This window comes from Nasonia vitripennis (assembly GCF_009193385.2).
Source record: "Nasonia vitripennis strain AsymCx chromosome 4 unlocalized genomic scaffold, Nvit_psr_1.1 chr4_random0005, whole genome shotgun sequence".
In the NCBI taxonomy this organism is placed as follows: domain Eukaryota; kingdom Metazoa; phylum Arthropoda; class Insecta; order Hymenoptera; family Pteromalidae; genus Nasonia; species Nasonia vitripennis.
In genome coordinates this window covers 944,456-959,095 of record NW_022279640.1, presented here as the reverse complement: position 1 = coordinate 959,095, position 14,640 = coordinate 944,456, and the positions used below count along the sequence as shown (strand labels likewise).

At 32.4% G+C, this 14,640-nt stretch overlaps 2 protein-coding genes across 5 annotated transcripts in view; both read left to right on the top strand.

Annotated features, from left to right (window-relative positions):
* The window catches only part of LOC107981668 (ras-related protein Rab-32), a 229,075-nt gene that overhangs the window by 69,996 nt on the left and 144,439 nt on the right, over nucleotides 1-14,640 (top strand). The window contains exon 1 of one of the 4 annotated variants that reach the window (XM_031928296.1): nucleotides 14,223-14,318. The exons of 2 other annotated variants lie outside the window; for them this stretch is intronic. In XM_031928296.1, the coding sequence (XP_031784156.1) occupies nucleotides 14,301-14,318 (18 nt within the window). In that variant the 5' untranslated portion in view covers nucleotides 14,223-14,300. Of the gene's footprint in view, nucleotides 1-14,222; nucleotides 14,331-14,640 lie in introns of those variants that run through there. One more of the 4 variants, XM_031928295.1, reaches the window with a different exon arrangement.
* Nucleotides 1-14,640, top strand: part of LOC103316989 — a 357,042-nt gene that overhangs the window by 318,523 nt on the left and 23,879 nt on the right. Inside the window, exon 7 of the transcript XR_004345276.1 lies at nucleotides 13,185-13,878. The gene's annotated coding sequence lies outside the window, so the exon portion shown is untranslated. The remainder of the gene's footprint in view (nucleotides 1-13,184; nucleotides 13,879-14,640) is intronic.

Genomic DNA, 14,640 nt, shown 5'->3' with positions numbered 1-14,640 from the left:
TAATACAGACTTCATAGCTGCTGTAACTTCTTCTCCAGTTTTTCTCTTTACTTGAACAGCCCATGCAAATTTAGAGAATGTATCGATGATTGTGAGAAGATATCTATAATCCTTGTTCTCCTTAGCATATGGTTGCATTTCTACTAAATCAGCTTGCCAAGTCTCATCTAATCCTCGAACATCAAAACTGCCACGAAGATAATTCCGTCGAGCTGGTTTGTGGAGTTCTACAACTACTACTTTTTTATGTTGCATGTTAAACGTTTTCAGAATGAATGTTGCTTGTGATCTGTGACACAATTTCTTTTATAGTATCGATTTATAGCTTGTAGGTAAGTAATTTTAAATCAAATTGCTCTCTGTATGCTTCCAAAAGAGAATCTAAATTGTTCAAGTCTCTTTCTTGTAGGGATATTAAATCTAGAATTTTTTGGTTTTCCATTTGAAGTTGAAACAAACTAACAGCCTCATCTATATGTTGCGCATCTGCCACGTTGCATAATCTCTTTTTATCCATGTCGTATTGACCATTTGTTGTGATTTTGAAAACAAAACCAGGAGGACCACGACCATCTTGGCTTTTTTTAGATTACGTCCGAACACGTCGACACTCATCTTTAAAATGATGCATATTTATCAAAGCACTCAATATATATACCCTTTCTCATGGAGCTCCTCAATAATTGAGTGAATCTCATTGATGTGGCTTGGATTACCAGCTGATTGTTCAGCTATAAGTAGACGAAGACGATCGACTAGTTCATTAGGATCATTCCAATATACATAGTCCATTTGAGTATTTCTTCGAGCTACTTTGTATCGAGGTAATGCTCCACCATTCTTCGCAAACAAAGGTGCTATGATATCAGTATACTTTTTACTATTATGAATGCGAATTGATTCATGACTTTTGAAGCCTTTCTTATGAGCACTCGTCGCTTCAAGTATACTTTGATAGTTCTGTAGATCTGTTTGATTATATATCTGCTTATTTGGATGTTTTGCTATTAGCAATTCCATCAATCCTGAGGTTTTATGATATCTTCCATCTTTTACTTTGATACTCTTATCACCAAAAACGATAGAAGAATCACCAAACATCCATATTCCACATTCTTTTCGAACTCCATAAATTTTATCGTTATTCTGTTTTTGCTTTAACATCTTCATATACTTATCATTTTCTTCTTTTTTCTCTTCTACTTCTTCTTTATCATCTTCATCATCATCACTAGCATCTGTTTCAAATCCACTCATTCGAGCATCCTACAATCTACTTTTTTATGTCTCCCCATGCAGTAATATGCTTTTATGTTATCTTGCTTTTCACAGGCAACATCATAAAATATCATGATTGAGTTGGGGAGAGCATCATCGGGAGCGATCACATCGTTATGATCGCTAAAAGGAAAATATTGTATACCATCAATAGGTTCTACAAAATTTTTTAGAAATTTATACTTGGATTGATAGATTGAGAGATTTTGAGTATACATATACGTTTTCAAATCTAACACCATTAGGATGTGTTATTAGAGCAAGTAAGCTATTTGTTTTACCACAGTTTGATGGTCCACAAAACACAGCTCGAATGCTGTCTGGAAGTAGATCTCCATGACGCCTAATGTTTTTCTCAGACTCGACGACAGTGTCAAAATTCACTATGGGAAGTTTGACTGGTTGCTCTTTGAAGTTCATTCTTAGAGATCTGATTTGTAACTAGGTGTAAAAGTATAAATAGAGCGCGCTTATATACTCTCGGTATCAGTTATCATTTGACCTTCAGGGTGTGATGATTACATATAAACAACAACGACGCGGTCGTGGATTTCTTAATAAACTTATCAACAAACTTCCCATTGACAACTTCATATACAAGGATATCAATACTGTGGACCAGGCACCAAGTTAGCTAAACGTCTTGCTCGAGGTGATTCAGGAATTAATCCGTTGGATAAGCTTGTAAGGAGCACGATATATTCTATTCGCAAAATCGCGAAAACGTTGAAGCTAGACACGTTGCTGATAAAGTATTGGCTAACAAAGCTTAGCAAAGCGTACGCCATAACTAACGCTATGAAATTAAAATCAAACCTTGGAATGGGAATGAAGTCTCGCACTACACTTAGAAGAATGGTGAAGGCTGCTTCAAAATCAGTTGTACCAAGCAAATGTGTTAATAAAGTTATTCTTTCTACTTTAAAAGGTGCTCGCAAAATGGTTAAGAAGGCTGGTGATAAGAAAAATATTATAGTTCCTCCAATATTACCAGTTCCATCTAAGATAGGTGGTTTCCTACCATTTCTTGTTCCCATATTTGTTGGTCTTAGTGCAACTGGTGCACTAGCAGGTGGCGCTGCTGGAATAGCTAAGACTGTTAATGATGCTAAAGCTGCCAAACTTAGATTGGAAGAGAGTCAGAGACATAATCAAAAGATGGAAGAGATTGCACTTGGTAAAGGACTCTACTTAAAATCTCATAAGAAGGGATTATTATGTCTTCATCTGAAGCTTGGAAATGGATTGAGAAAAAAGAAAGATCCTCGAAGTAAGATTTCCTGAGAGAGCTCTAACAGATTTTGATCTTCTAAAGTATGCTAAAATTATGAAGATCTCGGACTTTCGTGGTGTATTTATGCGTGATTCATTACCGATAAATGGCCCGCATTACAATGAATCAGCCATAGTAAATTTGGATGATACTCGTGGTCCTGGTACGCATTGGGTTGCATACCGTAAGCGTGGTCCAAATATAATTTACTTCGATAGTTTTGGTGATCTTCAACCTCCAATAGAATTACTATATCTGGGTGTTAATGAAGTAAAATATAATCATGAAAGATATCAAGATTATAATACATTCAATTGTGGTCATCTTTGTCTCAAGTTTTTGAGTGGAAGCCTATATAAGAAGATAAAAAAATAGTTGACAAGTCATTATCAGTTTAACTGTCATGGAGGTTTCATTAACTCTGAGTCTCTCTGCTACAACTTGAAGCTCTTGAAGCTCTATTCTTGAAGCTCAATACTTTCCTCCTATTGAACTATCTCCAAATAAAAATTACGTTCTCAGATTAGTTGAATTGCTCACATTTAACTCAATTCCTAATATAGATACAGACAATAACAAGTTCTACGTAGGTGAGGAGATAATTTACTTACCGACAGGTAGCTATGAAATTGAAGATATAGAAAATTATCTTCATGATACATTAGCTTTGAAAGGTATATCAATATCTCTCAAACCCAACAATAACACTCTTCGCAGTGTAATTCAGTGTAGTCATACCATTCATTTTTGTCCGCGAGATTCGATTGCTCAACTACTAGGCTTCACACAACGCATCCTTGAAGCTAATATTATTCATAGCTCCGATCTACCAGTGTCTATTCTCAAGGTTAACGCTCTACGAGTCGAGTGTAGCATTATTAATGGTGCCTACATAAACGGTCAGCGAGTGCATACTATACACGAGTTCTTTCCTGCAGTACCACCAGGCTACAAGATCATCGAAGTTCCATCACAAGTTATTTACCTTCCGATCACTGTGAAGAGTATTGATCAATTGCAACTACGTATAGTTGATCAAGACGGAAATCTTGTTAACTTTCGAGGTGAGATAATTACAATCAGATTACATCTAAAACAGGCGTAATGGGTATTGTCTACAGCAAAAGAGGGTATATAAGCAAACCAAAATGGCAACCAAGCAGTCGCCAGCGAGCAATCAGAACTCTAACACGGCAAAATATACAATTCTTAAAAGGACTCGGTCTAAGAGTCAAAAGCCCTGGTGGAAAGTAAGGTGTATATTCCTCTGCTGTCTTAAAAAAAAAATAGACGAGATTCTAAATATTCAATCTCCCGTGACGTACGATGTTTCGGTGTGTAATTATGAGATACACGCTCATCAACCTTACACCGCTTCATCTTACAATAATAGTGATGAAATACGCATCTCTGTTCAACATCAAGACTTATGCCTTTTACCTTCACGCAGTTCCTTGCATATGTCTGGTCGAATAACTAAGAGTGATGGTACGCTTGTACAAAATACTAAGTTAGTCAATAATGCTATCTGTCACATGTTTGAGGAAATCAGATATGAGATTAATGCTATCGAGATCGATAAATGTAAGAACGTTGGTTTATCTACTCTCATGAAAGGATGGGCCTCGATCAATCCTAGTGAAAGTCTTATTCGCGGTTCTACAGCAGAGGTAAGAGACCAAGCGAAGCACACCGATATGTACGCACACATTACGACTCTACAACAGGAGACTAAGCGAAATACACCGATACTAAAACCAAGCCGCTACAAAATATAACGAATACAGCACAGCACAAGTAGAGAGAAAAAACAAGAAGCCTACTGAACATCATGGACCGTGCATACTCGAAAGCGATGCACGTGCAATGAAGGGGAAACTCACGGAGCGCGCAGCGCTATCGGCAAGTGACACATAAGTCACGCGCGCTAGAAGCTCGAGGAGCCGCCAAAGAGGACACCCCGCAAGTCGTCTCGAAATGCAAAGAAGAAGCTTCTATGAGCCTGCAGATAAGGGAGGTAAATCAGAGGCGAGTTTGACAGGAGAAGAGCACAAGGGGACTCGGTGTACTAGAGGGGAGGATTTTTACTCTGGTTTTCTGATTGGCCCTCTCTACAACGTCACATGCATTAAACGCTCCAAATAAGGCAAGAAGCTGCATCTAGGCCACCTAATTGGCCAAACACCCACCCCGCCGAGGAGACGAAAAATCGGAGATCGCCTCTGCTACGAAAGCATAAAAGAGCCCAGCAACAGGTCCTCACGTTCTTAGTCTACTCTATAAATCATTGCCACGCGCAAGCTTTGCCCAAGTTCGGTTCGGTGTCTCGCGACTTAGAATGATTTCGGTATCAAGCGACTTAGAATCATTTTAACAGTTCGGGACTTAGAACATTTGGGATAAGTGCAAAGACTTATAATATTTCGGATAGTGAAAGAACTTCGAATATGTTGATCATATAAACTTAAATGTATTTCAGTCATACAACTAGCATTATCATTGATAATCTAAAATAATTCACAAAACGATTAGATAGTTGCGAGCGAGCTTTAATATTAAACCGTGTGGCAATTGAATAAATCTATTTAAAGCAAAATCGTGAGTGAATATTTGACCCCAAAGCTCCTGATCCCTGACGCACCCATCCAAAATCGAAACCATCTGCTTTGGGAAGCAGAATCGACACCGCTGAGAGGACGTGCTGGTAGCCGAGCAGTCCAGTAGCAGAGAATAAAAAAAAGGTAAGTGACTTTAATTAAATAAACATGCCTCAATCGCGCACTTCTCTCTTTCTCTCTCATGATTAGAAATCCATGTAGTCTCTCGAATATCACGAATTCGCGATAACGATATCACGATTAGAGTCACGTCCATTCGACGAATTACCCGAAAACTAGCGGAATCAAAATTTAGGAGTTAATTAAATTAAATTTAATTAATAAAATTAAATTTGTGCGTGTAACGGAAACTAGTGCAATTTCGAAAGACTTTCCGGCGGCTACTGGAGGCCGTTCTATTAAATAGATCGCGAAGGTAGTCAAGCACCGACGGCGCTCAGCTTCGCGCTCTGAAACTTTGTCCTCGTCCGTGCTTATAAAAGCAAAATAACCCGTAGAGTTACTGTCCGGTGACAGCTTTCAATAGTTTAGGACATAACAATATGCTATGATTAATTATTATCTATTGATTTACTAAATATGCAATTCAGAAAGTACTGATAGATTTCCACACCACCCAAAGGGTACTGCCCTGAACATACTGTAAATTTAGTGAAGTATGCTGTTGGTGCGTTTTTTTTTATATTTTGTTAATAAACATCAACAATGTGTTTTTCTTAAATATCATTACTAACATTTATTACTCTTTATACAAGTCTTTTTATTTATATTTTCACATTTATTATGTGTTTTTCTTCAATTTTCATTAGACTTATTATAAGAGTAAAATTATTTTTTAGTATCAAATCTATTAAATTTTTGTTATTAACGTTTATTAACAAAAAAGTGGTATCCCCAGTAGGCCTATTCCACTCTTATAATTTGCATTATAAAACTTTTGCTTACATTCAGAATATACTTTTTTTCAAAAAAATAACCTTTCTCATATTTGTCCAATATGAAAACATGTATGTACATTTTTTGATTATGTTTCATATATATTGCTTTCATATGGACCTATATGAGCATACTACTTGACAATTTTTCTAAAGAAAAATTAAATGCATTAATATAAATATAGTAATAACATGATTACAGCACAATTTTACTTATGTAATTTCATATGTCATCTTAAATTGTCAGCTCTATAAAATATATTGTTACAATAAGTACATATTTCTATTTTTTTTTTTTTTTTCATGTCTAAGTAAGTGACGAATAAGGTGATTATGTCTTTTGAATAATATTCCGTATTTCTGACAAAGAAAGGTTTTAATGGCAGCATGCTTCCTTATGTGCCTTTAATAATGTTTTTTTAAATTAAATCTCGAATCACAAATTCTACAAATGTATTGAATCCTATGTGAGTCTTCTTGATTTTGAAGAGGATCTGATTCCATTTTTTGTTGAATGAATAAAAAAAAATTATGAATCTCAAGACGTTTACACTTATAATTTTGAACAAGTTTGCATGTATTTTTTCATACTTATATTTTTCATACTTATAACATTGTGTTCAAATCTATAAAGATGTTAAGTATACTAAAAAAAAATTTCTATCAAATGACAATTACTAAAGTGGATATTATCATCGGAAAACAGACATTTGCACTTATTTAAATGCTTCTGCCCAAACAATATTTTTTATAAGTTGGGTATCATCCGTTTCATTTTGAATAAATAATTGATTTTCATTTTTACATCTAGAAAGGGCAACATACAACTGTCTGTGAGAAAAGAGTGGCTTATAAATATAAATACCAACTGTGTCAAAACTTTGTCCTTGCGATTTATTTATAGTCATGGCAAAAGCCAAAATTAGAGAAAATTGTCGACGGAATAATACGAAAGGCAAAGATGAAAAGCAGTAGTTCCCTTTTATCACCTGTAATAATCTCAGCTTTAATATTATGTTTGAACAGTTTAATTAATTTCAATCTGGTACCATTGCAAAAACTGTCATTTATACGTATATTTCGAATAAGCATGACAATTGTACTTTTTTTTAAAGTCAATTTATGTACTGGGAAACCTGGGAATTTCAGAGAATTTAAATATTCTGTTGGATATTTTAATTCAGCATCACTATGGGCTTCATCAACACCTTTATATCTAGCGTAATCGATACTATAATGTATAACTTCCTGGCTATTAATTTTTCTTTTAATATTTCTACATTTATTCTGTAAATATCTTCATTATGGGGCGATAAAATGACTCTGTTTGAAAAATCATCATTTACAGATATAACTGAATCGTAAATTTGTTTGCATATGTTATTAGTTTTCCATTTATCTGGAATCTTAAAACTGTCAATATGTCCATCACCAATGTTTAAAAGAAAAGATGAAAAATTAATATTTTCCGATCTCATATTTATCTTTAATTTTAACACCTTGAAATTCTTCCATAGAAAAGAAGATTTAATTGTTTCATTAATAATTTTTAATTTAGTATCATACTTGATTACAGGAAGTGTTTGTCGAAAGTCTCCTCCTCAAATAAGTAAGTCCCGTAAAGTATTGTCAACGATTTCCAAAGCATTTTTGGGGATCATGGATGCTTCATCCCAAATAATGAAAATAATTTTTTTTTTTTTTTGATTAAAAAATAATAAATTAAAGTATTGTACAAAAATGTTTTTCCAGTTCCTCCAGGTCCATCAATGAATATCATTGTATCCCTGCATGATTTTGTTACATAATTAAAAATGTAAATTTGATCTTTGTTTAATTTTTCGTGCAAAGAATTGAGGAACTGAAGAAGAATGAAGACCAGTAAGAAGCATAACAATAAGGACATACGTAATCCATTTCGGGTGAGAGTAAAATTTTGAAAAATAAATATTTGAAAGGCAAAAATTACGAATTTAATTATAACGAAAGGTAAAATTTGAAGTCCCAGAATTTGGGAATAAATTTGGGAATTCCTAAAAATATCGCTTCTGCAATATTTTAACTACAAATATCACCTTTCGCAATATTTCAATTCAACATTTTTGTTTTATAAATTTTTTCATTTCAAAATCTCAGTTTATGAAGTTTGAATTTCTAATATTTACCCTTTCTAATTTTTATTTTTCAAAATTTTTACCCTCACCCATCCATTTCACCAAAGTCTAAGTAAGAAAGTTTTGATGAAAATAGTTTATTTAAAGCCCTTTGAATCTGGCGACGTTTGTTAACGCGATTGCTATTTGTATTTTCTGTTGTATTCATAAACCTTTTTTTTCTCATCTAATCTTAGTCATATTTTCAACTATATCTTTGCATCTCTTTTTATCTAATCTAACCTCTGTCATATTTTCAACTATATCTTTGCATCTCTTCTTCTCTAATCTAACCTCTGTCATATTTTCATCTATATCTTTGCATCTCTTCTTCTCTAATCATATCTCAGTCATATTTTCAACTATATCTTTGCATCTCTTTTTCTCTAATCTATCGTCCGTCATGTTCTGAATTACATCTTTGCACCTTTTTTTCTCTAACCTATCGTCCGTCATGTTCTGAACTACATCCTTGCACCTTTCTTTCGCTAATCTATTATCAGTCATATTTTCAACAATATCCTTAGACCTTTTCTTTTGTAATCTGATTTCGCTCATATTGTTGACTGCATCTTTTTGTCTTTTTTTATCTAAAGAATAAGAACTCATATTTTCTACTTTGTCTTTCTTTCGTTTTTTTATTAAACGGGTTTCACTCATATTTTCTATTAAGTCACCTTCCCTTTTCTTTTCTTGATAATCAGTTTTTGAAGTATCAATTTCAACTCTTTTTAATTTTAAATCATCACATTTATTTAATTTAAATTGTTATAATTTTGTATGTCATAATGTCCTGTTTCTATGGGACCAAATATATGCATTTCATAAGTACTTCTATCAGTAATTTTTAAAGATTCATCGCCTACGATAAATGGCTCAAAATATTCCCAATTCTCATAAACACGATTTACAATTTTGGTTCTAATTTTCATATGATTTTCTTCCGTATTAAACAAAATATACGAAAAGCAATTGAATAAGCAATTGTCATCTACAAGGATTTTTTTTCTATTTTACACTTTGACATTTTATTGGATATTCTGTCTATCTACTATGTCAAAATTAGATAGATTGAAAATACTTAACTTTCAATGTTGAGTGTGGTTCTCTTTATTTCTCTTTTCCTATTTCTCTCTCTCTCTCTCTCTCTCTCTCTCTCTCTCTCTCTCTCTCTCTCTCTCTTACACACGTTTGTAAACGTGCTCACTCTTTAATGTACCGTCTCTATTTTTTTAGGAAGAGCACTAACCTCAGGTTGCGCCAACACTTGGTGCAAGCACTCCTATTTCCCATTATCGATTACTGTTCACTGGCTTACTGTGACCTGACACAGGAACTTGACTTGAGGCTGCAGAGGCTTGTCAACACGGGGATCCGTTATATCTACGGTGTAAGGAGGGACGAGCACATCTCCCCTTATAGGCGTGAGTTGCAATGGCTTACCACCGCCGGACGTATGAAATACTTCATGGCCTGTTTTCTAAGGAAAATGTTCAACACCTCCGTACCTATTAGCCTATTTTGATTTCCACGTCGCGCTCAGGCCTGTAAGGGGTGAGGTGACCCCCTGGACATCCCGTCCTTCAGAACGGAGACGCTGAGGAACTCATTTTTCATCAGTGCTTCCTGCCTCTGGAATAGCCTACCATCTCACCTTCGCAACACACTATCCATATCGCACTTTAAACAAACAGCTAAATCATATTTCTTTAAATTGGAAAACACACAAACATATACACCCATCCATCTCATTTCACCACATTCCATTTACTCTTTACACTATCACTTCTTACACAACAATTGTTAATCTTATCTGTATTTCTACTATATTTAAATATGTACAACATAATGTACAACAATAAAAACATATAAATCTAAAATCTAATCTCTCTCTCTTTCTCCTTCTCTTTCCCCTTCTCTTTTTTAAACGATTGCAGCCTGGATTTAGTATCCCGCACAATAATTTATACATAAAAACTCGCGATTTAATTTTGAATTTAGTTTTATAGGAATAACCAAACTATTTGTGCATATAGCATTAAAAAATCGCAAGTAAAACTTTGAATTTAACTCAAACGTAACCAAATCTTTGACACAACGTGAATACAAAGCTGCCAATTATTTGTTGTTAAATGTTGTTGATACGGTTGCTATGCATTACGTTATATGTAACCACTGCGAGTTTAAACATAATAGATTTTTGAATATCGAATACAATTAAAATTAGAACTACAGTAGAAATATTTTCAACTTATAAATTACTACCTATTTTAATATTGGGGGTTGGCAAGCGAAGCGAGTTTAATTAAAAAACTAATCATTTTGGAATGAACAATCAAAATCGTAATGAGAAGATTTAGAAATTATAAAATTACACAATCAAAATTGAAATTAGGGGGTTGACAAGCGAAGCAAGCAGAGGGTTCCCCCCCTAGTTGTTAATATTATCAAAAATTCGTATTACATATTGTCTTTGTGCTACAAACAAATCCAGCGTCTGTTCGTACTTCAACCAGAAAAAAGTATTTGAATATATTCTTTATGTCTTTTTATAGGTTAAATATTAGGCACTCTCTGAAAATTAACTGCAGATTGCATATTAAAAATCAAGTAAAATTTTAAAATGTTGTTAAATTCAAGTATATGGTTATCATTTAATTGACTTTTAGAATTAGGATAATTTACAATTCCTTTTAAAATAAGTACATCTATAGTGTCATAAATGTTTGATAAATTGTCGTACAACAGCAAATAATCTATTTTTCATTTTCATTTTGATTAGGTATTTCTGCACTAATTAATTGGTTTAAGTGATTTGCAGCGTAAATTTTTTTTACCTCTTTTCTAAACAAATGTCACATCAACAGTGACGAATCGACGTAGAGAACTATAAAATTTTTATACGTAACAAAATCACGTCAATGTTCTCGACAGTGATAAATAACGATAAGCATGCAAAACTTTTTTGCATGCTTATCGTTATTTATCTAATGAGACATCTATAGATAATAATGAGACATCATATTTTTCTTTTTGTTTATTAAAATTTTAGCGTCTTCATTTTAATGATAATCAGTGATTAAATAATCAATTTAAGTTGGCGGCAAAAATTTAGAAAGATTAAAATTCGAAAAAATGCATAAAAGGCAAAAATTAAAAAACTGAAACTATCAAATCAAACAATTTCTAAAACGAAAATTCTGAATTGAAATATAAGGAAATATAAAATAACAAGAGTTTAGAGTATTTTTGTTTTAAATTTAGAATTTAAAATTAATTTTTTTAGCTGTCATAGTTTTTTAATATTTTCAGTTTCAAAATTTTACCTTTTATTATAGATCAATGCGTCATTTCCGTGTTTCAAATCTTTATTATTCAAAATTTTACTTCCATCCCTATTAGAAATTGACATTAGGAAAAAAGATATTTAAAAAATTTAAATTTTATCACTATTGCAATATATATTTTAACCGAGCGACGTTAGGAGTGAGGTGAATTGCACTATATTATATAGTAAAAATTATTTGGTTTCAAAGTTACGAATTTGTGGTTATTCGACTTGAATATTGCATAACCTAATTGTTATTAAGTTTAAAATTATATTATTGAGTGGTGGCATACTGTTGCTGCTATGAATTATAGTTAAAATTTATTTATTATTAATTTTAAGCTACAAACAAAGCTACTATATATGTCAGATCCATAATTTAGTAAATAAAAATACTGTTTAGGTAAACGGTTAGTGCGCTTGACTACTGTCCCAAAGGTCCAAGGTTCAATCCCTGTCGAAGTAAAAAAAATGTAATTTCTCTGATCGTATGCTTGTAAGAAGTAAGAAGTATAAATTAAATTTTTAAATATTGCAACTCTCATAAATATTACTTTTCATACAGTGAAATAATGCAGAAATTATTTTGAAATACTACCTGAAGTATTTCCTGAAATTTTTTTTGAGATATTCCAGTATATTTTAATATTAATATTTTAGATATTATTGTAAATATTTCAATGAAAACAATTTTGGAGACATAACGATAATTCTGAAATATTTCTTTTCATAGAATCTACATGTATATGTAAGTAGACGTAACAATTTTTGTTATCCGAAAATGTATTTACATAATTTACAGAAAACTATTAGATTATTATATTTTCAATACATTATTGAATATTTTGAAGTTAAAAAAGTATGGAATATAAAATTGGATAATTCAACAAAGAATTTTCGTTTAAGCCTATCTCATAAAAATAGCCATGAACCAATGATACTTGAACTTTCCTCTTAGCTTAGGAAATTCTTATACAATCAGTAGTTATATAAGAACGTGTGTAGTAAAAGTCAGTATCGTACTATTCCTTTTCCGAAGTTACTAAAAGTATAACAATAAACAGTGGACAATTTTTTTCTGAATCTTTAGCTTTTTTTCAATCAAAGTTCATAATTAATATTGATCAATTACTTTGTGTAAAATAGTATAGAAAATCAGGGTTATTTTTAACGAATATTTAAGAATGCAATGTTATTTAAAATTTGATTTTTAAAATAATCTATATAAGTTTTCTCCAATAAATTTGAAAGTGAAGAAATCAAAAGTCATCGACCAGCCTATCCGTCTTTATATCTACAAGGCTTCTATACAGAAGCCAGAAAAGCTATTTTATCGAAGAATTAATACATGAAACCTAAAGACGAAACTGATGATAGTAGTTCGGATATGGATGATTACCATAGTAAAAAAATTGGGTTATTTACTTTGCCTTTTAGTAAGAGTATTTTAAAAAAATCTAATAAAAAAAAAATACTTAACAAACAAAAATCAATTGATTTTCCCGATGATGAAATGTTTTGCCCCAAACGTAAATTAAATTTCATAGTACCCACTAATATTTCCTTATCTATTATAAAAATTTATTTATTGAATTGCAGATACATTGGAAGATCAAGTACACTCAGCTTTGAAAAAAAAAAAAAAGTCATTCGTACAAAAGTTAAATTTGAGTAAAATCCGTGGATCAACTACTTTAATTAAGCGTCACGGACCCGAGGGTGGCAACAGTAACCACTCACACAGTCAGTCTTCTTTACATGAATCACCGAAGAGAGCATCAGTGAATATCCAGATAAAAAAAAAGAGAAGGGAGTTGAACCACAGCAGTCATTTTCTACTGTGACTGTAGTTAAACGAAAGTCACCGTCGTTAACAATCAAGCAAGTACCTTCATCGCTGAAACTTCTCAATACCCCAATCTCTCCGATCCAAGAATCAAAAGTTAATTCACAAAAAGAATTACATAAAAAACTTTTGCTGCTGCAAGAGCGTCGAGAATCATTCAAAAACAAAGGAAAAGAAACTATTTTTCATCCTGATTCAGTTGTTAGTTCAAGTCTTGATGATTTAAATAATATTGCATGTAGTAGTACTTATAATAAGAAATGCGAGCGCTTAATACAACTTCCTGCAAGGCATATAAGTGTTCGGAAATTTGATACTTTTTCTACTTTCGAAGGTACTTTTGACGAAGATACAGGCGTAGGATATCTTGCTAAAATTGAAGAAGATCATATTGATAAGTGTGAAGATATCAGAATGTCGATTACTAATGCTAGTCAGGATAGTATGGTGATTACTTACAAATACTATACATTTTTTTCTACCCCATGCAATTACATCGATCCAAAATTAAAATAATTTTAATGATTAGGTATAGAGAATTTAACAAATATGTGTGTGCGCGGGCGTGCATTTGTGTGTATGTATGTATGCGCATCGTAGCAACCTCTCATGAAGATTACATCATATTAAGTACATCATAGTAAAAAATGTTTAGAAGATTTCGAATTAATTATTTTTTAAAATTATTTATTACTTATTTTAATTATAAACAACAATAATAGAGTGTTCAATATAACAATTCTAACTTATATTTCGCATTGCGGTAATATTAGAGAAAAATATTTTGCCGCCATATTGCTTGAAAATATTGTTAAGATAACGTGGTGATTACTTACAAATGCAATCTTTAAGCTTCGGTGCGTCTGAACATGTATGCTGACTTGCAGGTAAGCTTAAAGGTACACGCATGATATTATCAAATTAAAAAATTGATTTGAATTCGCAAAATCAAAGCGCGAGATTATATATAACTGCATAAAATTGAGATAGATTTTGTAGTTTTTAAATACTTACTAGAAATAATAAATTATTTTATTCACCCCATCATTTACAGCTAAAATAAATGACGACTTATTATGCATGCAAGTGCTTCTTTTTATGCGAACAAGATATACCCTCACTCATCCGTTTTTTATTTCACGCCTTGTATTTTCTTTCTCGACCGTATGTTACCCTAACAACACAAAAATATCACAAATGAAATGTTTC